This window comes from Nilaparvata lugens, chromosome 1, assembly GCF_014356525.2.
Source record: "Nilaparvata lugens isolate BPH chromosome 1, ASM1435652v1, whole genome shotgun sequence".
Taxonomy (NCBI): domain Eukaryota; kingdom Metazoa; phylum Arthropoda; class Insecta; order Hemiptera; family Delphacidae; genus Nilaparvata; species Nilaparvata lugens.
The window spans coordinates 72,946,895-72,969,546 of NC_052504.1; the positions used below are offsets into that span (position 1 = coordinate 72,946,895).

The 22,652-nt window shown below is 34.8% G+C and overlaps 1 protein-coding gene and 1 non-coding gene across 2 annotated transcripts in view; both read left to right on the forward strand.

The window, feature by feature from the left end:
* The window catches only part of LOC111058617 (retinal homeobox protein Rx), an 80,149-nt gene extending 64,139 nt beyond the window's left edge, over positions 1–16,010 (forward strand). Inside the window, exons 8-9 of the mRNA XM_039442489.1 lie at positions 10,335–10,447; positions 13,955–16,010. Of these exons, the coding sequence (XP_039298423.1) occupies positions 10,335–10,447; positions 13,955–14,304 (463 nt within the window). The 3' untranslated portion in view covers positions 14,305–16,010. The remainder of the gene's footprint in view (positions 1–10,334; positions 10,448–13,954) is intronic.
* Trnaa-agc lies at positions 13,062–13,134 on the forward strand. Its single transcript has one exon. It is a non-coding gene; the product is annotated as a tRNA-Ala (tRNA).
* Positions 16,011–22,652: the final 6,642 nt, after the last annotated feature.

The following is a 22,652-nucleotide window of genomic DNA, read 5'->3' on the forward strand; positions in this document are numbered from 1 at the left end:
AACAAACAGTTTATAGTTCATTTATTGATACACATTTATTCATGAAATAATAATTGGAGGATCAACAGGCGATGCTCAAAACTGTTCTAGCCCCGAATTTCGATTCACATCCGGAATGTAGGTTATGTTTTATCCAATAATCTAAATTTGTGTCCAATTTTCTAATTTTCTGAACAAACAATAAATTTTGAATTTAGAAAGATTAAGAACAGTTGCACAATGTTCAGCCATTAGTGAGAATTTTATATTCGATCAACAATAATGATAATCAATCATCTCTTCAAATTTATTAGAGCACATTTTATTGTTAATTAGAATAAAGAAAGACATATGGATTCAAGAGAGGATGATATGATGAAGAAGTTGTTACCATAAGTGCTTGTTTGGGTGAACAAGAGAAGAAAAAGAAACGAGAAAAATAAATGAAAAGAATGCTTCTACAAGAAGCCAAAGAAAGAATATGTTGAAGGACAAGGAGGATGTTGGGGAGGGAGAAGAATAGAAAGTTGAATGAAGAAGAGGGTGGGAAGGAGACCAACAAGCAAGATGAAGGGTAGGTGAAGCAATTAGCAGAGTAACGCTGTTAGCCAGCGTCTTGTAAGACAATTAGTTTATTAATAGGGATAAAGGAACAGAGCCGCCCAAGGGATGAAGGCTTGCAGCCTGGACACTCCCCTCCCCCAAACTGGGCCCTCAACACAGGAGTACTCTTGGACATCCAGCTACTTCTCCATTCCAGCTCGTCCATCCAATCCTTTCTCAGAAAGGCATCCTCACTCACTCAGAAACCTCCCCACCCCCTACCACACAAACTAACTCGTCTCATAGGCTGTTACTGCCTGAAGCGTCCAAACTTGTTATTAATAAGTAAAGTGTAAATTGAGTATGCTCCACTAACTCCATCTGGTGGCGACGTCTTTCCACTAACCCTCTCCTCTTCCTTATCACTATTTCACTCTACCTCTCTCACTATTATCCTCTTTCCATCTTTCTCTGTGAGAGTAGTCAAAACGGAGATCTTGTTTACGAAATGAACCATTGCTGGGGAGAAGGGGAAGCTTCTCATCTCGAAGTCCAAGCAATTTAGCTAGCTTACAATACAAATAGATTCGGTGTTGATTTGATTACATAGTTTGGACTTTGGGAAGGTTGCTAATTTTCTGAGCCCTCTAAGCAAGACACAATTCGGAATAAAGTGAAAATTGGAGACAGAAGTGTATATGGACCGCATGAGCCAGCGAGTTTTGGATAAAATTTACTGTTGTGCCAAAGAGTATGGATGAATTGAATTGAGTTTTCAGGGGTTGGAGATACTAATGATACTGACATTATATGTTAGAACATTCAAATTAATCAGACAGCTACTGAATTTCCTCTCTCCTCAGAAATGGGATTTTATAATAATTATTGTGCGAGGCTTGTGCCATAACTTTTAAATAAAACTGATAATCGTTGATAGAGGTTGACAGCTGCAATCAAGGAACCTAGAATACATCCTAGGTACATTGGCTGGAATCTTATAAATTGACTAAGATTAAATTAAATATTAAATTTTTATGTATGGAGGATACGGGAAATGCGTAGGCCTACTTCATTTGATAATCATGTTTAGCAATTAAAATTCCGTGAGTTGATGAACGATGAATTATATCAATCAGATACTTTCAGATCATTTAGTGACACAGATTCACCACATAATACATAAAGCAAAATGAATGTTGAAACAGAAAAAAATATTTATGTTCTGTAAATATTTCATATAATAATTATGTTCTGTATGATTTGTCAAATCTCTTGTCAATGGTTTCAGCTAGTTAATACCATCAGTCACAATAATAGGCAATTTCATCATACAATGGATATACTCAATTCTTGATATTCATTGATTTTCTAAGACTTATATTCAAATATAATAATCTAATATCATAATTACACTATTGATATTCTTAGCATCAAAGATGAAAAATGGGTATTGAAATACGAGGTTGAAATTCATATCTCAAGAAATCCTACTCCACAATTTTGTCCTAGTTGTAAGAATTAAGGCTGTGCAAAGGCTAAAAATAAACTTTCTACTCATGATATTTTCCAAGTTTTTCGATTTGTATATAATCAAGCTATCAAAATGAAAGAGTTTTCTCGGGGAAACATTTTTTTTCGATCATTACTTTTTGAGATATGAGCGCCTGAAGTTTGAATTTTTGGGTCAGAACATTTCAAATTCGGTAAGATATAAATCCATGAGATTCAGAGGATGGATTCTTCATGGTACTGTTGATCTATTAAAACAAAAATTTTCTGAAAATATCAATTTAAGAAAAAGTTATTCAATTTACCAAAAATAACTCAACTAAATGTTATTTTTAGTAAATTGAATAACTATCTTAAAAATTTTTTTTCAGAAAATTTTTGTTTTACTAGACAACAATTCCATGAAGAATCTATCCTCTAAATCTCATGGATTTATCTCTTACCGAATTTGAAATGATCTGTCCCAAAAATTTAATCTTTAGGCGCTCATATCTCAAAAAGTAATGATCAGAAAAAAAAATTTTTCCTAAGAAACCTTTTTCATTTTGATAGCTTGATTATATACAAATCAAAAAACTTTGAAAAATATCACGAGTAGAAAGTTTATTTTTAGCCTTTGCACAGCCTTAAACATTAGACTACTGTAAATGTATAGTATTGCAAGAACATGCGTTATTCAACGAGATCAATTCAGCCCCTTCAATAAAATCCATCTTATTATAATCAGTTGTTATACAATATTATTGAATGCATAGAATATAAAATACAAATGCACGTTTTGCGTTTGATGATAATTTAATTTCCATCCGTGAACAGATCAGTTTCTAGAGCAAACAATCAGTGCAGTTTCAAGACCTTATTGTCAATCTCATTCAATACGATTGATTGTTTTTAGAGTTTTCTAGTTCCTTATTTGAATGAACAGGAAAATATGAGTTGATAACTAGTCCACCCATTATTTTCGTTGATTCAATCAATTAGTAGTTGTCTCAAGTGATTGTGACGACAGAGGACGACAAGGATGATGATGCCATCAGAGACAATGCCATTTCAACTACAATTATCAATTTATCGGTGCCGTATTCAATGGAGGAGGGTCAAGTGAGAACACATTCGGCCCAATTAAATTCCACTAATTGATCATTAGTGACACTACAGCTCTTCAAACATTGTACGTCTAAATATAGTTGTCTGGAAGAGGGAATGGTTTACAGATTGTATATTGGGCTAATGATCTCTTGATTGAGTTGATTGAAGTGAACTAAAATTTATAGGATTTATCAATTTAATTTTGAAAATATCTCTAAATTTGTTAGGTAGCCTAAATGTTCTAGGACCATACAGCGCAGGTAAATTTGTCTCAATTCTGGATTTTCAAATCGTTCTGAGTTCACTTGATTCGTTTATTGCAGTTTATGCTTGTATCTTTCCATTTTGTATTTTTCGATTGTCTCCATATTGGATTTTCAAATCGTTCGATTTCACTTGATTCATTTATTGCAGTTTATGATTGTATCTCTTCATTTTTGTATTTTTCAATGGTAATTTTTTTTTATTCATTTATTGTATAAAATACTATAATCATAATACAATTATGACATTGGAGGAAAAACTAGGCTGAGCCTGTACTATTTCTCTCCAAGAATTTTGATAAAATGTTAATGTTGTCCAAAAGATAAGGTTATGTAATCACACACTGCTTCGTCATTTGATTTTCGGTCCAAGAATGATGATTTAAAATTTTGAATTTTGAAGGTTGATTTTATACTCTAAATAAATTACAGAATGTATCACAATAAATTAAAAACTTTAGAAATATTGCACTTATTTAAAAAATTTGAATACAAAATCAAAAACCTACTCACTATTTGTTATTCACAGCTGAAAACTGATTAATAATAATATTAATAAATTAATATTATTAAATTTTTCATTATTCCAGATAATGAAATTGAGTTCTCAGAACTATAGATTGAAGTTCATTATTCAGATTTTGGCTATTGTTTAGATTTAGATCAATATTGATCAACTATACTATCATTGATTAATGATCAACTACTATCACTACTATGACTGAATCGAATGATGAAAATGAAATCATGTTTTATCTATTACTAATGATAATTGTAAGATTGATGAGTCGTCATATTCAAAGCAGGAGAATATAATCTGGGCTACTAGCTAGACTGTTGACAGAGAAAACTTATACAAACTCAAGATTGTTTTTCTATGCTGTTGAATAGCAATATTAGGTAAATATTTTTCTTTTCTTTTGTATTACTAATGATGCCCACAAGCTCTGCCTGTGCGTGGGTAATGGAAAGTGTGCACGTAAAGTGATAAGATGATCAATCAAGAACATAGGACGATATAAGATCAAGGGCGATCAAACGCAAGGGCGATCAAACTCCCCAGACCAGTAGACCAACACGGCCGGAAATTCTATTTCAATCACACAGTTACAATCATCAATTTGATGTACTCTTGATTAATAATTTAGAATTGACGTTATTGATGTAATAGGAAAATAAATTTCCAGCTTACTGTGCGAAAAAAATGAACACGGTAATAAATTAAATTTGATAAGCAAGCAAAATCGCTAAATGAAAGGATTTTATAGGTCTCGAGCAAACATCTGCTCTATTATCGCCGGGTGCGATAGCAACAAGTGAAAGATTAGATAATAAGAATTTGGTATAATTTATATTCTAAGAACCACCACAAGGGTTATATAATTTATTACTCATGCTCTATCGACTGCAGCCAAGCAGGGCAACCCGTTATTGAAAGAAATAACGTGACAACACTAACAACGTTTATTTTCAACTGTTCTACATTATCAATATTATTATATGAATATTGTAGCAGACCATTATTGGCCTAGCTGATAACTTCAACCAAACTTTTCCAATAATCTGGTATTATAGTAAGGCATGTTTGAGTCACTACACTCACCTCTACCCACGCACACCCAAAACTCGAAACTGGAAGCATGTTACCTTAACGTGGAAGTACCTAGCAATTAATTAGAAGCTGCTGCAAGAGAAAAGCCACAGGCTGGGATTAGTGAGAGGTATATACACAGTCTCTTCAACCAGCATTAATGAATTAATAAATCTAATACAACGCGGCCGATATAAGTCATCAGCATTTCCAATATGGCGGTTATTTTCTACCTCCCTTCCACTCAATCGATGTTATATCTACTTCTCTCTCGCTGCAACACACACGTACATGGGTTTAAAATATTCCGTCTGATAGGTAAGATGCAAGTTTCGCTCGCTTATAATATCGAATCCAGCCGCTCAAAGTGTTGAGCAGCGATCGACTTAACAAGTCTGTGGTTTCTAAATCTGCATCGCGGCAAAGGCGTCGCAAGGAGCAGCTAGCAGCAGCAGCAGCAGCAGCAACAGCAACAGCAGCAGCAGTAGCTAATCTCTCATCAGCCGCGCGTGGCTTTCACCTGAAACGTATTATTTTATTAAGTTGGTGCGCTGCTGAACAACTTGCCAAAGAGGATCAACGCGTAATGTGTATGTGAGCTGTAAATTCAAGGTAGCACGCTATCGGATTTAACGAAGTTGGTTACAAGATGCTGTAGATGAAGATGTAATAATGATTCAGAATCGACTTCCTGGATGGTTGCAGCCACGTGGCCATTATCTGATGATTTCCAAAACTAGCTCCAATTTTATCAATTGTGAATTAAAACAAGAATACTCTATACACAATTGTTTGAAATTGGTCTGTGCATATTAAGATTAAAAAGTAGTATGGAGCAGACGACAATGATAGAAGAAGAAGGATCAGTTCAATAATTGTTTACGAAAATTTTTTTTGGATGATTCTAAATTTCTGATACTAGAAAAAATAAATTCGAATAAGTTGAACTGCTATTGCTTCATAGAGAAATGAAAGATCCATTAGTAAAATATCCAATGTAGGGTGAATCCAAGATTGTTAGCAGAGCTCCTGAAAGTACTTGGTAAATCCAAGCCATGGTGGAACGTAATGAAGGAGCTGGGGCAGGTACATATGAGCCCAGCGGTGCGTTTGAAAAATTCATTCGTTTAACCGTGTGACCAGCGCAGGCTGGTTGTTAAATGGCCGTGGAAATCCAGTGGAGAAAAGCCACTTCCCTTTTGCACGGAAACAACAACCAGATTCACAGCGGTTGGAAGGAAGACAAGTGGAAAAGCAGGAGAATATAGGTGAGGAGGGAGAAGAACAAAATAATGGCGACTGAGGAGGAGAGTGAAGAAGGGAGGAGGATTTAAGTAAGAAGGAAGTGAGTGTAGAGTGGCGGAAGTTGGGAAGGTAACGGGAGATGGCGGAGGGGGGAATAGGACAACCATGATTGCGGTTGATGATTCAAGTGGAAGTGGACCACCCGAAGAGGAGGCGGAGGAGGAGGAGGAGGAAAGAAGATTTGAGAGACATAAGTTACACGCGATTCACAACAGATTCGTGACGAACCATGTTAGCCGTGCTTAGCCTCATATACGACGGGACGTAATTCTATACGCGGGCCTAAGTTCTTCCTGTGCTACTGCAGTACTTGTCTCCCTTTCCAACTAGTCTCCCTCCTAATAGGGATGGGACTTAAGCCTTTTCCCTTTACCGCTCTGCCAGCCACCCTCACAATGTTGGTACACCCTTTTCGGGGAATCGCCATTGCTACAGGCTCAAATATACCTCTGATTGAGGAAAAGGGTGATTGTAGATTAGTAATTGTTTTGCAAGTATCACGTCATATTAACGACTGAAATAAGAGATGATAAGATAAATCCATTCCTGTAGCAGAGATTTCAATTTTAAATGATTCATCAAGGCATTATCAACCATCAATATTATTGCTCAAGTACACCAAAAAGTAATATGATTTTCATATATTTTTTGCTTCAATTCTTATCATCACATTTTTTATTAATTTGCTTCTCACGCTAGTACATGCTCTTCAACTTGATAGAAAATATCACTATTGCTCATTGGCCTACCTATATGAAAATTATGAGAACGATTATATCTACCCATAGGTAGATAATAATATATTCTCGAATTCATTTTCCATGGAGAGTGGATCGGCAGTAATATTTTGACAGAATTAACGTACACAAAATAAGAAAATTATATTTTTGTAATATGATTGACTCAGTTTAAATTGTAGTTTATTTAATCAGTCAAACGCTAAAAACGAGCGTAATTGTGTTTTGGGAACTGTTGCACTGTCGTTACAGAACTGAAACTCTGAAAACTTCAATAGAAAAATGAATTTATGCAATAGTTGTTGAATATAGGAAGGCGGAAAGAAAAATAAAGAGAAGGAGCAGAGGAGAGCACAGCACAAGTGTAGGATGAGAGTTCATGTCTTAGCAATTTAATTACGTTGCTTTTATAACCAAAGCGAAGCGAAGGTGGTGGATGAGAGGAGGGGGAAGGAAAACTGAGAAAGCGAAGAAAAAAAATCCTCTGTGGCAAGTTTTGTTGTTATTTTTATAGGAAGGTGTGAGGGGTTGTCGTTGATGAGTGGTGAGGAGAGGAGGGAGGAAACACTGTCATCTGAATTATTCACTTTAAGAATCTTGTTAATTTTTGATGAGCTTGTAATGCACCTATCGCTTTATCCGATTATTAACTCATAAACAAGAAAAACTGCTTGGCGCGTCTACCGCATTACAGTAATAACTTTCAATATTGGCAGCAAATAATGATAAAAACAGAGGCCCACCAATTTTTATAGTATGATTGATCTTGTAGGTTGTAGCCAAGGCATTCTGGACTAACATTTCATTTGTACGGATTACAAATTAACATTTCAGATTGTTAACATTTCAGGAAATCAACTAACCATATTGGTCGGATCAGTTTGAGATTTTAGGAGAATTGGAGAAAATAGTTTTTGCTGCATTGAAAAAACTCATATTTTCTATGTAGCTTCAGTGACCTTTCCCCGAGCTCACTGAATTGTTTTCCCAAAAATACAACATTGATTAAGTACATGAATTTGATTAATTCGATGAAATCCAAATGAGAGTTCTATCTAGATCTCATACAGTATTTTCTGAGGTTTTTTCAGGGGTGACATTAAGGCCAGATTACTTTTTTAGCATCTATCAAAGTTTATACCATATTTCAACACTATGACGAGCTGCTGGTGGTTAGAGCCGGCGATGATGATAAATAGCTGATTCCGTTCGGATTGATCTCTCAAACTTGTAGGTTTACTACAATACCTACAACAGGCCTACTAATATTCAGGTTATGAAGCTAGCCGCATTGTTTTATAGTTCTCATGTCGGCATCATCTCATGATATATCCATTAAAATTTATAATAAACATATAAATCACTAATGAAATAAATTCCACTATTAACACATTAATTTAGAAATTTTTTACCGCTTATGTTTGAAAACACAACGGCCAGAATAGAAACTTGTGTTTCCGTTCACAATAGTCTCACATTGTTTGGAAAATATGCGCATTGACTTTTCTAGTCGGCAGTGAGTGAGTGCAGAGTAAATAAAATGGAAAGCAGCCAACAACAAGATGAGGGACTTGTTAGAAGGCGCAAAAGGGGTGGAGCGGGGGTGATATAGGGATGGGAGTGAGAGACCTGGAATTGCATTTGGAGTGGCCCAAATCCTTGGTGAGATGAACGGACTCTGACAAGCGTGCACAGATCTTGTATTCGTTTCGAAAAGAGGTAAGTAAGTAAGTAAAGAAGGTGAGGGGTAAGGGCTTGATGATGCTAGAGTGAGGAGAAGAAGGAGTGGTGAGGAAGATTGAGGAGGGACACAAGGAAAGACGTGAAATGTTCATGGCACCTTCCCCTCCTCAAATTCAAACACACGTATACGGCTGGCTTCTTTTGGAAGGAGCTTTCTTTTCTACTTCTTCTCCTTCTCCCAGCCCTCGCACCCCCGGCCGTCTTTCATCTCACGGTACAAGCAGAAAAATGAAATCTTTTAAAATGGTTTACATAATGCCACTTTCCAAGCGCGCAGAGAGAGCCCTGGAGACACGACGATGCGACGCGACATGACGCTAGCGACGCTCAGATCCACTCTTTTCTCTACAGCATTATTCAATTCAATTCTCCTCTCCTCCTCCCGCGCTTGTCAGTGTGTGAGTGTCTGCTGCGCCTTCTTTTCATCAACTATTTACAGTCGTTCTAAACCTCTTTGCTACTTACTCGTTTTCAATATTACATTGCCGACGAAAATAAGAAAAATAGAATGTGATTTGAGAAAGAGAAGCGAGCTCTGCATGGGAGGGTGGAAGTGGAAGGGGGAAAATGCGATAGAAGCCTGAGGAAAAATATCGGGAAAAACATCGCCGCCGTTCTATTCGCTCAATGCTCGCTTTACGTGGAAAACATTCGCGTGTTACGAGTCTTTATAATATGGATTTCGAACGAGGAAAATGAGGTTTCTATAAAGCTGATTCAAGATTTAAAATTCGAGCGAAATTTGATTGGAAATTACTGCAATGTAAATAACATAAAATTCAATTGATTCTACTAAGGAGATAACGTTTACAACATTCTTACTACTAACATCAATTCATGAAACTGCTAAATTTGTTTAATTTGCATTTATTGCTGAGATTACATTCCTAGTCAGTGAATTTTCAACTGACATTCAATTGCTAAAGAGAAGCTGAGTTTGCTGGTTTAGAAAATACTGGATCAGGTCACTTAGTTTTCTCTCATGTCAGTTTTCTTGTTCCATTCATTTAGTATCGGTGTTGATGAGTACATTCATTAAATTATTCCAAATCCGACTTTGAGGTTCTTCAAGATTCTAGAACCGCTATTATTTGTTCTAGCGATGAGATGAAATACTTGAAAAATGATAATTGGAATGCATAGAGCTATTTAAAGGTTCTACCTGCTTATTGCTTCTGATTTATTGATTTTTTTTCAATTTGGTGATAAGATCAAAGTGAGCTCACTTGCCCAATATTTCGGTTCACAATTCATGACAATAAGAGAGAAATAACAGTGTCATCAAAAAATGTTTTCATACCAATATTACGATAGAATGGAATCTTGGTCCAATAGTGGATAGTTTAAATGAAATAATAAATGAATAAATGTTTATTTCCAAAAAAACTAAAACTACTACATTAATTACAGAAAATATTAGAAATATTACAAGAAACTAGTTCATGGTATAATTATTGGAATAAAACTGGGAAGATTCTCTTTCCTTTATCTCTGATTCTCCACATTGCCTGTATGAAAGCTGAATAACTAATTATGTTTAATATCCAAATAATGTATTTTTGTTTTATGTTTCAGAGCCAGCTTCAGGCCAGTGGGTGTTGGGGTGGGGGACACCACAAATCCCCGAAGTCATCCCCCTCTATTCTTCCCGCCTCAATTTCCACCACCGTTGTTTCCATCTTTAAAAGGTTGGTTTAATTCCACTATACATTTTATAACATATTCTTCTTTCAATATAGAGTTGCTTATATCGGGGATTCTCATAGATTTTTAGCTAGAGTGACGACGCAACATAAAACATGTTAGGGATTCTTTATTAATATAGAATATCTGGATATATTCAACTAATCTGTAGATTTACAGAACCATACTCTCTACTTCATTTTACTTACCGTCTTGCATATGAAAATAAAGAAATAATCATTTATCAACTTCGGAGCCCTCGCAAGGTCAGGATGATATTTGTTTGCTTACAGGCTTCGATATGAATGTTTAATGTATCCATAAAGCTTTTAGCAATAAATGTTAAGAAATGTGAAATGCTAAGTTTAGTATTAAACAAATAATAAATCTTTCTATCGATCACATTAAGTTCACAAATTAACTTGAGTCATTGTATTATTGGGTTGGTAATTTCATTTCTCTATTCAAATCTACATTTTCCAAATAAATAGTTGATTTTCCGATTCTGAATTTATTTTAAGCATGCTAAGAATTTGAAAGAGTCCCTCCACCAAGTCCAATTCATCCTTATTTCATTTCCGTACAGTTATGCGAATCCAAAATTCACTTAAAACGAGGTGGAAGAGTAATAAATCCACTCCATCCTTTATCGAAGGAAGGGTGTGAGAAGAGAATAATATTACCAACGTTCATCCACTGAAGAGTAGCTGGCCAACCAGCAAATGGTAGTTAAAATAATTAATTACCTCACATCGTGTGACAACTTACTAATGTGTCCACATAGCAGCCAACGCGAATATATTTCATTTTGTCCCAGTCCCATCAACAGAGCTCATCATTGAATTTTCCTATTGTCTTGCAAATGATGGTGGAGTGTTAAGGGTAGGGACTTTGGTGAGGGGAAGAAGTAATGCGTATTTCACAATGAATTAAGCGAAGAAGATGGACTCTCGTGTGCCACATATTAAATTAATGCAGTGTTGTCTTCTACACCCGTGTGCTGCTCAGTGCTCACTCCCTCCCCTCAAGGATGTATACTATAGTATTCACTGTCTCTCTCTCTCACACACGCACAGGAGCGAGCTACACAAGAAGATCCACGTGATCAGTTTAGGGATGGAATCAACTTAGTAGCCAAGACACACCTGTGGTCCCCTACCCCCTCCACTCCAACACTGTAGCCGGTAATAATGGGATAACTTACCAGAGATTTATTGAATAAACTTAGCTCCTCTGTGCAGTACAGACTCAGTTGGTGTTGTGCTGCTACCCCCCTCTCTGCTCCCTTTGTCTTGCAAGCAGTCGACGTCGCGACGGCTAATTTGAATTTATAACCGCCGCCGTCGCCGCGTCAAACGTCGTCCCCAGCCATTGTCGTAGTATGCGACGCTTCTCCAATTTATGGCATAATCAAAATATAAGCGAGCGTCTCTTGTGCGCCGCGCAGAGCACAATACGATTAGAATATTGCGTTGCCTTACGCCACACTACACCTACACTCCTACACTCCTACACTGCTTCTCGCTTACATTCTCCTCATCATATCCTTTCTTCTCTTCCGCTAGCCTCAGCCAAGGTATGGCTTTCTTTGTCACCTTCTCTTATTTCCTTCTTCCACTCCTTTTTATCCTTTATCTACTCCTTCTTCTTTCCTTTCTTTTTCATTGCTCATTCTGTATTCTAGCCTATCCTCATTCTTCCTTCTATCTATCCTTCCTATCTTTTCTTTTTATAATCCTTTTTCTGATTATTCTTATTTTCTTCTCCTCCTTCTTCTTCTTCTTCTTCTTCTTCCACTTCTTCTACTTCCTGTTCTCCTTCCATTTCTTTCTCCATTGCTACTTCTATGTTCTACCCTATGTTCATCCACTCAATTTTCAATATGGATCTATTAGCCGAGATACTGCGCAAACGAGGCTTCAGTATAACATTATGTAGGCCTACTTGCAGATGAATCTACTGTATTATTAATAATAAATTAAAGTTGATATAACACAATGTCCCTGATAAAAGACAATTCCCTCAATTTCGGATGAACATAGTAGATTACAACTCACACAATAGTTAAAAAATCATATATTAAGCTGTTGCTGATTCATAGGCGAGTTCACTCGATTTTTGATCATAAGTAGCGGTACAAAAATAATTTATATACTTAAGCAAATTTCAGCTTTAAAATATATACATGAACATAAATGCCGTATTAAGTTGGATTGGATTATTAGATTCATTTATTTATGAAGTAAAATATACAGAATATAGGCCTACTAGCGTAGATTTTAGTTTACTATAATCAACAATATAGAATAATATGAGAATACATGAGTACGTAGAACAATTTAATGGTCATAAAATGATATCATGGAAGAATAATTATTATCCGGGATGAGAGAGAGAAAGTGATTAAAAGTGTTTCTGTCAGAGAAGCAGTGAGAAAGAGCGAGCCGAGAAAGATGAAAGCAGAGTTAGGTGTCCTTGACTGACCAACTGCCTGGGTCTGTCTGCTATTCGGGCGGTTTGCTTAGGCATTGATAGAAACTAGGCCAGATGCGAAATACCAAAGGTGATTTTCAGCTTTCTTAACCGTATATTCTTGGAGCAACTTCAGTATTTTTAACAGGGGGCGTAGCTCAGATGGTAGAGCGCTCGCTTAGCATGCGAGAGGTACCGGGATCGATACCCGGCGCCTCCAAAATATTTTTGATAAATTTATATTTTTAAAAGATTCATTTAAAACCCATCAAAGTTTAGTAACGAGTATTTAGAAACATTGTTCAGTTAAAAGTACAATTTCTTTGTTAAGGAGCCGATTGGTCAATAGTGAACATTCTTAGCACCTACAATCTTACTAAACGTCATTTGTGATTGCAAAAATTGAAAAAAAAATTAAATAGCTACATAATTGCCCAATGTGGTATATTCGTGAATGATGAAATTATAGCATCATTATATTAATCTAGTTATTAACAATAATTCTAAAATGAACTTAGTCGAATACCCGGCGAAATCGACGAATTTTTTTTGACAAATTTATATTTTAACAAGCTTTATTCAAAACTCAGCAGACATTTTTAACGAGTATTCATGATTTTTGTTCAGTCGAAAATACGTGTTTGTTGTATACCAACCGATAATTGAATCATAATAGTGAACGTTCTCACCTCCTACAATCTTACTAAATGACATTGGTGATTGCAAAATTTTCAAAATAAACTCATAAAAGCCTAGAATGTGCCTAAATAGCTAATAGCCATTAAAACTAATAGCCTGATAACTAAATAGAAGTTGAATTTTAGTTAGAAACAAACCTTGAATGAACTTAGTCAAGTTCACGTTCAGATTGGATGGGCATAAAAGTTCACTTCAAATCACTAGAAAAGTATGCTAATATAAGTAAAACACTTATGATTTCGAAGAGAAGGTAAGTGATTAAATATGAATAAATTTATTAATCTATAATTAAATAATAATTGATTTGAATTGTGGCATTGATGACATTGGCTTTGTTGCAGGTTTCGCGGGTCTATGCTCGTGTTGTCCCATGAAACCACTGGGCCTCCTGCAGACGCCGGGGGCGGATGCAGCCGGGGGCGGCACAGCTGAGCAGCGGTCAAGCAGCGTTGCTGAGCTGCGTCGCAAAGCACAGGAGCACAGTGCAGCCCTTCTGCAGAGTCTACACACAGTGGCCAGCTTTCAGCAGCATGCAGCTGCAGCCCTTCACTTGCAGTTGCCCTCTCTCTCCACGCTGCACGCTCTAGCACGTAAGGCTGACACGCCGCCTCCCGCCTCTCTGCCACCACCACCGCCTCCGCCAGCCGCCTCTCAGCCGCCGCCCGCCTCCACACAGCAGTCGTCCACCTAGGTTCCAGTCCACAAGGATCATAGTAATCTACAGGCTACAAGGATCAAATTAGTTAAACTGGATCGTTGTGGTTATTTAATTAAGTGCGATGTTTTCTTTTGTTTCCCCGTTTTATTGTTCTGTTATGCTATTAGATGTCATTAAGGCTCGTACTGGAATTTGTCAGTGAGCCTTTCCATGTCTGTATCGAATAAATAAATAATTTATCAATATTGTTTTATTTCTTCTGGGAAAACCTATGCATGGGACTTCGACCTGAATCTAAGTATATCTGTGTTTATCATTCTATTTTGTCAAAGTAGTAAAAATTTTGCTTATGAAGACTGTCTTCAAGAGCCATAAATTTGAAAAGATGGAGCAAATTTGAAAATTTTTCTTGAACGACAATTTTATTCTGATAGCTTCGAATAACGTGGCTGAAGTAAGGTCCACATTTAGCTCATCAAGCTGGAATTTATTATACACACTGCCCATGTAGTTCAGAATTGTGACATAAATAACTCATTATTTGTATTGCAACTGTACTTTCAACTTGAATTTATAATCAACAGTTTCTGATCGAACTTTTTCCTCTCCTGTGCACTATTGTAATAATTCTACATAAAATATGAATAAGCAATGTTTCTGCATATACGATAAATATGTAAATAAATACCTCAGTCTCAATCCAACAGTATAGCCTGTAAAAACTTTCTAGATTGAGCTGCTAAGCTAAATTTGAACAATAAATAATTCTAATAATACCGATAGAAATTAAAAAATGATGTTACCTAAAATATTAAAACAGTATTGTAATTATGTAAATAGTCTGTTCAATAATGTTTTAAATTAGAAATTAGCTACTGTAATTAGATGATGTTTATGTACCAAAGATATCTTAGTTATTGCATTTTAGGAATAAATTGTAAAGTCAGCGAAAGCCTAGTCCAGAGTTTAAATCAGATTTTCATTCTAGTATATTGATAGATGTTTTACGCAATAATTTAATTATTTGATTAGTCATTCCTGATCAATTAGATTAATATAAAATTACGGAGTTATAATAAGACTTGTGACCGAATCATACTAATTACTGATGATTAAATGATATTGTAATTTGAAGGTTCTTAACTTTTATTCAAAAAATTAAGAAAATACTACTACCAAAATACAAATGTTTAATTGAAGAACAATAGGTTTATGTAGTTACTATTTATTGTAATTAATTCGATAGTAGTTTTTGGAATTAATGTTTTCTGCTATATTCTTCAAAAAATAAAGAGTTCTTTAGAATTTTTCTTGTTCTTTAAAAGCAATAAAGTATTAGAATACTAAATATGTATTGAATACGGTTTTTATAGAACATTGGAATGAGTGTTCGATTATGATTTTTATATTGGCCAAAGAACTTATAAAATTTCCTTGTCCAAGGATTTGTCTCATATAATGGATGTAATTTTCAGAAAATACTGGCAATAATTTATAATGCATTAAAATTATTTTATTTGCAATGTACTACGGTATGTTTTACCAAAGATGGCTGTAACTCTTCTAATGAAAAATTATATTTCCAACTTGTTCCGAAGGAATTGACATCTTGTAGGTAAATTATTCCATAAAGTGAAGATCTGTTCAATTTATTTGTCTCCGATTATCCAAAGATGAATTTTAAAGGCCTAGACACAAGCATCAATATGTAGAGCATAACTATCAAAAGTGTAAAAAAAGCAGAAATGGAATTGTATAAAATTGAAATAAGCACGAAATATGTGTACTGTAATAGAATGAGAACTGTATAATGAAAATGTTCTACTCCAGCATGGATGAGAATCTTCAAAAATAGATTTAATTTATGGCTTTGATCTCAAATTGAAAAAAATGTATTTTTGTCGATGAAAAATGAATGTTAGTGAATATCCTCATTCCATTTTGTTATTTGTTTTATAAATGCTAATTGAAAAAACTATTGAAACTTCTTAATGTAGACAAATAATGATTAAATAATTATATTGAGGAAAAACGGTATTTCTAACTGACCCACTCCCAATCAATTATTCATAGTTACCAGTTACAGCAAAAATTTAATAATTTTTTTTGAAATATAGTACCTAACGTATTGAAAATAACTATAGATATTATTGAATACGAGTTACAAATCTTGATACAAAGATTGGTAGCAGATTCCATTGAGCAAGGTGAAGAAAATGTAGACTTGTGCCAATTCAGCGACAGAAAAAAAATTTTGAATAATGAATTATGTTCAACAAACTTTATTCGAGAAGTTTTGATGAGTATTATTGAAATAATTTTATGAGAAATTCCTTTTTTACATTGGATGGTTCCTGTTCCTTCCAATAAATCAATCCAACTGATACATATACACATTCATTCATTCATTTATTCGCGGATACAATCACAAATAAATGCAACGGAAAATCAACAACAAAAATTGATAGTTCTTATATATAAAAAAAACACTACACAATAATTATATGTGCATATAAAAACTAAGACAAATCTATTCTTCCTGAGAGAGACGGCTGTTTTCTTGAGGGAGTGAAAGGAGTGTAATCCTATGAAGCAAAATTTATCCAACTCCACTAATAACTTCAACAATAGGCATTTTTAGCTCATCTTCACTTTTATGTCTAATATTTTGCTTCAGCAAGGAGACATCAGCATAACTATTGTCTCTATGCTGCAATGGAAATTGTTGCCATATTTTTCATCATGTTATCGCGGGATTATAACATTTCTTCACGTCTAATCAAGATTTCGTTATTTTCAGTCTCATAGGAAAAGAAGTAGGAATCTAGTATTCTCTTCTGATAGTAAATGAGACTTTTGATAAAGGGGAAACTTTTTGGTGAAGGGAAAATTTCTGAATTGGGAAAATAATCCAGTACCACAGCAACTGATTGGCGGTCAGTTAACTTGTCCAACAGATAAGGCCCAGTTGCAAAAAAGCCGGTAAAATTTGAAACGTTGTTAATTTCACGAGAACCAATTACAGAAGGCTTTTTTGAGAAGACGGCTTCACTGAATGGTTCTTGTGGAATTAATCACGATTAAACGTTAACTGGCTTTTGTGCAACCGGCACTAAGTGTTATTAGCTGTGCTATCCAACTACATAATTGCTTCATAATCATATTACGGTATGTATTTTTCCTATTCGATTATAAGCCATATTCTTATATGATTTTAATAATTACGAATTTATTTTACGGCTCTAGAAAGGAAGTATATTTACTGACTGAGGAATAATGATATTGGCTCAGGAAAGTATATTTCCTGAGGCTAGACGGAAGATATACTAATAAAGATTATTTAATTATATTCATATATACTTTGAGGTATCAGGTGAATCAATTAATTCTATATTAAAAAAAAAATTGTAGAATATTCTCATATTCCTTTCCAACTTTTATAGTTCTAAAAAAATATCACGACTTTTGTCTTCTGAGATAGAAGGAAATAAGAGCCGTGATGAAGAGGAAGAAATAGAAATTGAAGCTGAGAACCTGCGAGAAAGAGATGTACGATTCAGGAGTGTGATAGAGCAGAGAGATACGAGTACACCGAAACATAGTTATGGAGATAGGTAGAGCTGGAGACGCCACGGACTGCTTAGGACTCTCACTAACCAGATTAGCATAACGAAATGCACCCCTCTCCGCGCTTCTAACTCCTCATTTAAATTTGTTGCAAGCCCTGTGATTCGACAGCAGCGGCGGCACTCTAATTAATAATTAATTAATAAATTATAGAGTCATTCCACCGTCGACGCCACTAGCAAGCCACTAGAACGCGACGCGACGCCTCTCGGCTTTATTATCAGCGCAGTCGTTACGTTGAAAGCGTCGTGACGCATCACACACAAACAGAATAACTAATATGCTGAGTGAGTAAGTGAATTGAGCTACGTATGACGAGGAGGTGTTATCAGTTCGACGAGAGATGCTATGCTCCTTATTAAATTCTACTTTGAGAACGTCTCAAGGGGGAGTTATCAAATCCACTATCAATGTGTGTATTAAGCCAAAGGATATACAGAAAACCTTTTTATTCCTCTATCTGTAATTAATATAGTTGGTGTTATAGTTCCTGACGAATGTTCAAGGGAGGGTTGAAATTAATGCAAAGTCATTGTATAACTACTTACTGTAGACCCTGAAGGTTCGCTATAATACAAGAGTTTATTGGTATGTATTCCATGATTCTACCAGATGCATGATACAATACCTACAAACTAATAATACCAGTCAGCCGGCTATTGGAAGAGGAAAGTATTAAACTGTTGGATTGTATTGCATCTTGCAACAGGGCACTGAGCTCCTTTTCTACAAATATATGATTGAGAATCCTCATTACTTTACTGTGTTTGGTGAGAATGTGTTGAAACATTATGGGTTCGGAAGTATACTCGATCATGAAATAGAAAGAGAGGGTAGACACAATAAATCATTCATATTCAATAAAAACAAATATTCATGAGTTGTAGAATCGCTTCCCGGTGATTCGGAACCCACCTACAACTGTAGGTCCATTCATCTCTGATTATAATCCGTCTCATTACCCACGCACAAGCATAGAGCTCAGTGGGCATCACCCTCAGCAAAAAATGAAAAGAAAAGTGATGGTCAAGTCTCAAGGTTCACGTCTGGGAAGGTCTGTGTTCTGGGTAAATTTCACTAGACTTCACGTAAAACTCATTGTATCACAGTTTACTAATATCTACATTACAATAATAACAACCAAAGATTTCTTGAAAATCACAACCATTATAAAGGACATTATTTCCAATGAACTAATAACTTACTTTTATCTGTGGTCGTAAAATGGTTACGTTGAACCGGATTATAGATTATTAATATATTACTTTCTTTAATGATCATGAACTGAACGTTGATCCTTGTTCATGAAATCGAGCGATTTCTAGACTACCAGAGAACTTAACCAGAGAGACAATCAATCAAATACTGAAGCACTGCTGTCCTACTACTTCAATCAGTTGGGATTGATAACAATGTCTGATTTAAAGCTTAGCTTCTGCCTGATTCATTGTCAAATTACTAATCACAGATCCATTCTCTGATTGGTTGGCTTATGAATGTGCTGTTAAGTGTTGATTGCCCTCAGTTCTGGTTTAATCACACTTTCACATTGAGTTTCACAAGTTTCGCAGTTCACAAAGAGATGAGTGATTGACAATGGTGTACAGACTAATCGACAATCATGGTAGATGGTAGCCTATTCTAATCTCTAATACATCAGATTGGAGCTGAAGTGAGAATAATTCTCTTCAAATTTCGCCATACGGTAACAAGTGGAGACTGAATTCGATGAGTTTTGAAACTTTGATATTTGGAGCATGTTCACATGTACAGTAAGTATAAATGTCTATAAATTCTCTTCAAATTTTCTTAAAAGTTTAAGAATAAGGAAAACTAATTACCGATTCGAGAAATTCATCTACTAACACTTGAAATACATGTAAACTATAGGCCTACATGTAAAATCAGATAATAAAATCAACATATCAAAACTCTTCAAATTCAGTCTTCTCTTGTTACCGTATGGCGAAATTTGAAAAGAATTATTCTCACTAGGCATTGGGCATTTAATCTTTGTGTATTGAGATAGTTTGATTTGATTGATAAGTAAAAGAATAATCTCAACATTGAATTATTCTTGATATAAAATAGAAATAATGACACACAATCTTCTGTCATTGATTTATGAAGACAGATAATTCAAATCTTTTCGTTGAAATTGGATTTATCCGAATCAAAATTATGTTACGAATTTACGAGAATAGTACCATAATTTATTAATCCAGTGTTAGTCACAGGAACTTCAGAGTAAAGTGATAAGTAAATACAGTACTACCTCAATTCCATAACAACATCCATGACATTGGGCTGAATCCATTTTCGCTTCAAATTTAAATGTGAGAAAGAATAAACAAACTATAAAGTTCCTCTGTGATTCGCTTCATGATTGTGTACCATTATGTACCGTTAGCACACTGCCAGTTTGAACTGAATTGCATCACATTATCAAGTCTCATTTGTAATAATGTGGTTCATTTTGAGTTCAAGTCACCACCTGATTCAATACAGTTGCTGTGCAAACTATCAATCTAGCACACCTGTAGCATTATACAATACTAGCCGTCAGGCTCGCTTCGCTCGCCATATCAGTCTAGTCAGGGGGCTCCGCCCCCTGGATCGTCCAAAAATGAGATCTCGCTTCGCTCGCCTGAATTTTTCATTTGAGAATGCTTCATTCCATCAGAAAGTAAAAGTAGTGAGAAAACGCAGAAAAGCTGAGGAAAATGGTGGAAAAACGCTGATTTTGGGCGTAACCTTGATGAAATATTAAAGTCACCTCATCACAAAATTTTAGACCCTAGCTAAACCTCTGTACCAAATTTGAACATTTTCTGTCTATTACTTCATGAAAGAACTGAGAAAACGCAAAAACCGCTAATTTTGGGCGTATCTTTGGCGTTATTTCAAATTCCTTCTAACACAACATTATTACACCCCAGCTGAGCTTCTGAACATTTTCTGTTCATTTGTTCTCGATAAAGCTGAGAAAGCGCAAAAAAGCTGGAAAAACGAAGATTTTGGGAGTATCTTTGGTGTTATTTCAAATTCCTTCTAACACAATATTACTACACCCTAGCTTAGCTTCTGTACTAAATTTGAACAATTTCTGTTCATTTGTTCTCGATAAATCTGAGAAAAAGCAAAAAAAAAAAACGCTGGAAAATCGCGAATTTCGGGCGTATCTTTGACGTTATTCCAAATTCCTTCTAACACAACATTATTACACCCTAGCTGAGCTTCTGTGCTAAATTTGAACATTTTCTGTTCATTTGTTCTCGATAAAGCTGAGAAAACGCTAAAAAACGCTGGAAAAACGCATATTTTGGGCGTATCTTTGGAAATTTTTCCAAATCCGTTCTTAGTGCGCCTCTAAAGGGCCAACTGAACATACCTACCAAATTTGAACGTTTTTGGTCCGGTAGATTTTTAGTTCTGCGAGTGAGTGAGTGCCATTTCGCTTTATATATATATATATATATATATATATATATATATATATATATATATATATATATATATAATAATTAATAAAATAAAACAAAGATTTCTAAATACTCTATTTTTAAATTATAAAAATAATCAATTAGCTAAGCCTATTATAATAATGGTTTATTTTATAATGATTGTATCTACAAATACTACAAATACCGGTGTTTGTAGTGTATTTGTATTGATCTATTTTACAATGATTATTGAATGAAAAAGACTAAGAAATTGTCAAAACCACTGATTTATTGATAATTAGAAAGACCGGTTTCGGTTATTACACCATTGTCAATCTCTGATAAACAGAGGTTTATATCTCAGGTTTATCAGAGATTGACAATGGTGTAATAAACGAAACCGGTCTTTCTAATTATCAATAAATCAGTGGTTTTTTGACAATTTCTTAGTCTTTTTCATTCAATATGAATAATTACCACAATATCAACTTCTCAACTACACAAAAAGTTATAATGATTACCCATAGGTACTTTTTCAATTGGTACAATAGGCTTCTATATGACGTAGTCATTCTACTGATAATTAAACGATGAATAATTCAAAATGAATAACGAGAGATGGAATTTTCTGAAATATGAGATTTAGTTTTTCTCTAATTGAGGTTAGAGAAATATTAAAACATCGACTAGACAAAATCTATGCCAAGATTTCGTTGGAACCAACAACTATAATAATTGCAATTCTGAAATTTCGTTATTATTTGTTAAATCGACACTATTCAGGTGTTGTAGGTATTGTTGAATTAGATAAAATAAATTGATAGCTGCTGGAATTATGGAAAACTTGAAAAATGATTAGTTGGTACAATTGATTATCGTCTGATTTAAATAAAACTAAAACCTTCACTAGAGAACTGGTGAAGAATTTTAGGACTATTGAACAAATGAAATATTTAGTTGAACTACAAACAGTATTTGAAATATTACCTCCGCGAATTTATACAGAATTTTGTAGAATTTATCGTTTTCGAGAAAATTGAATTCACAGAACGGTAAGCAGTCAACTCCAGTCAGCGTAGTGGATATTTTACCAACATTCTACATTTTTCTCAATAGAATTTATTTTAAATGTGAACTTATAGGAAATTATAACTTTTAAAGAGGTGGGTGATCAAGTGAAAAATCAAGACATTGAAGGTGGTTCTAAAAAATTAATTAGCATGTAGAGAGCATATTTAAAAACCCAATAAAAATAATTAAATGTATTAAGGAAGTAGGAGGTTACCGGGCACATGAATACTGTAATAATTT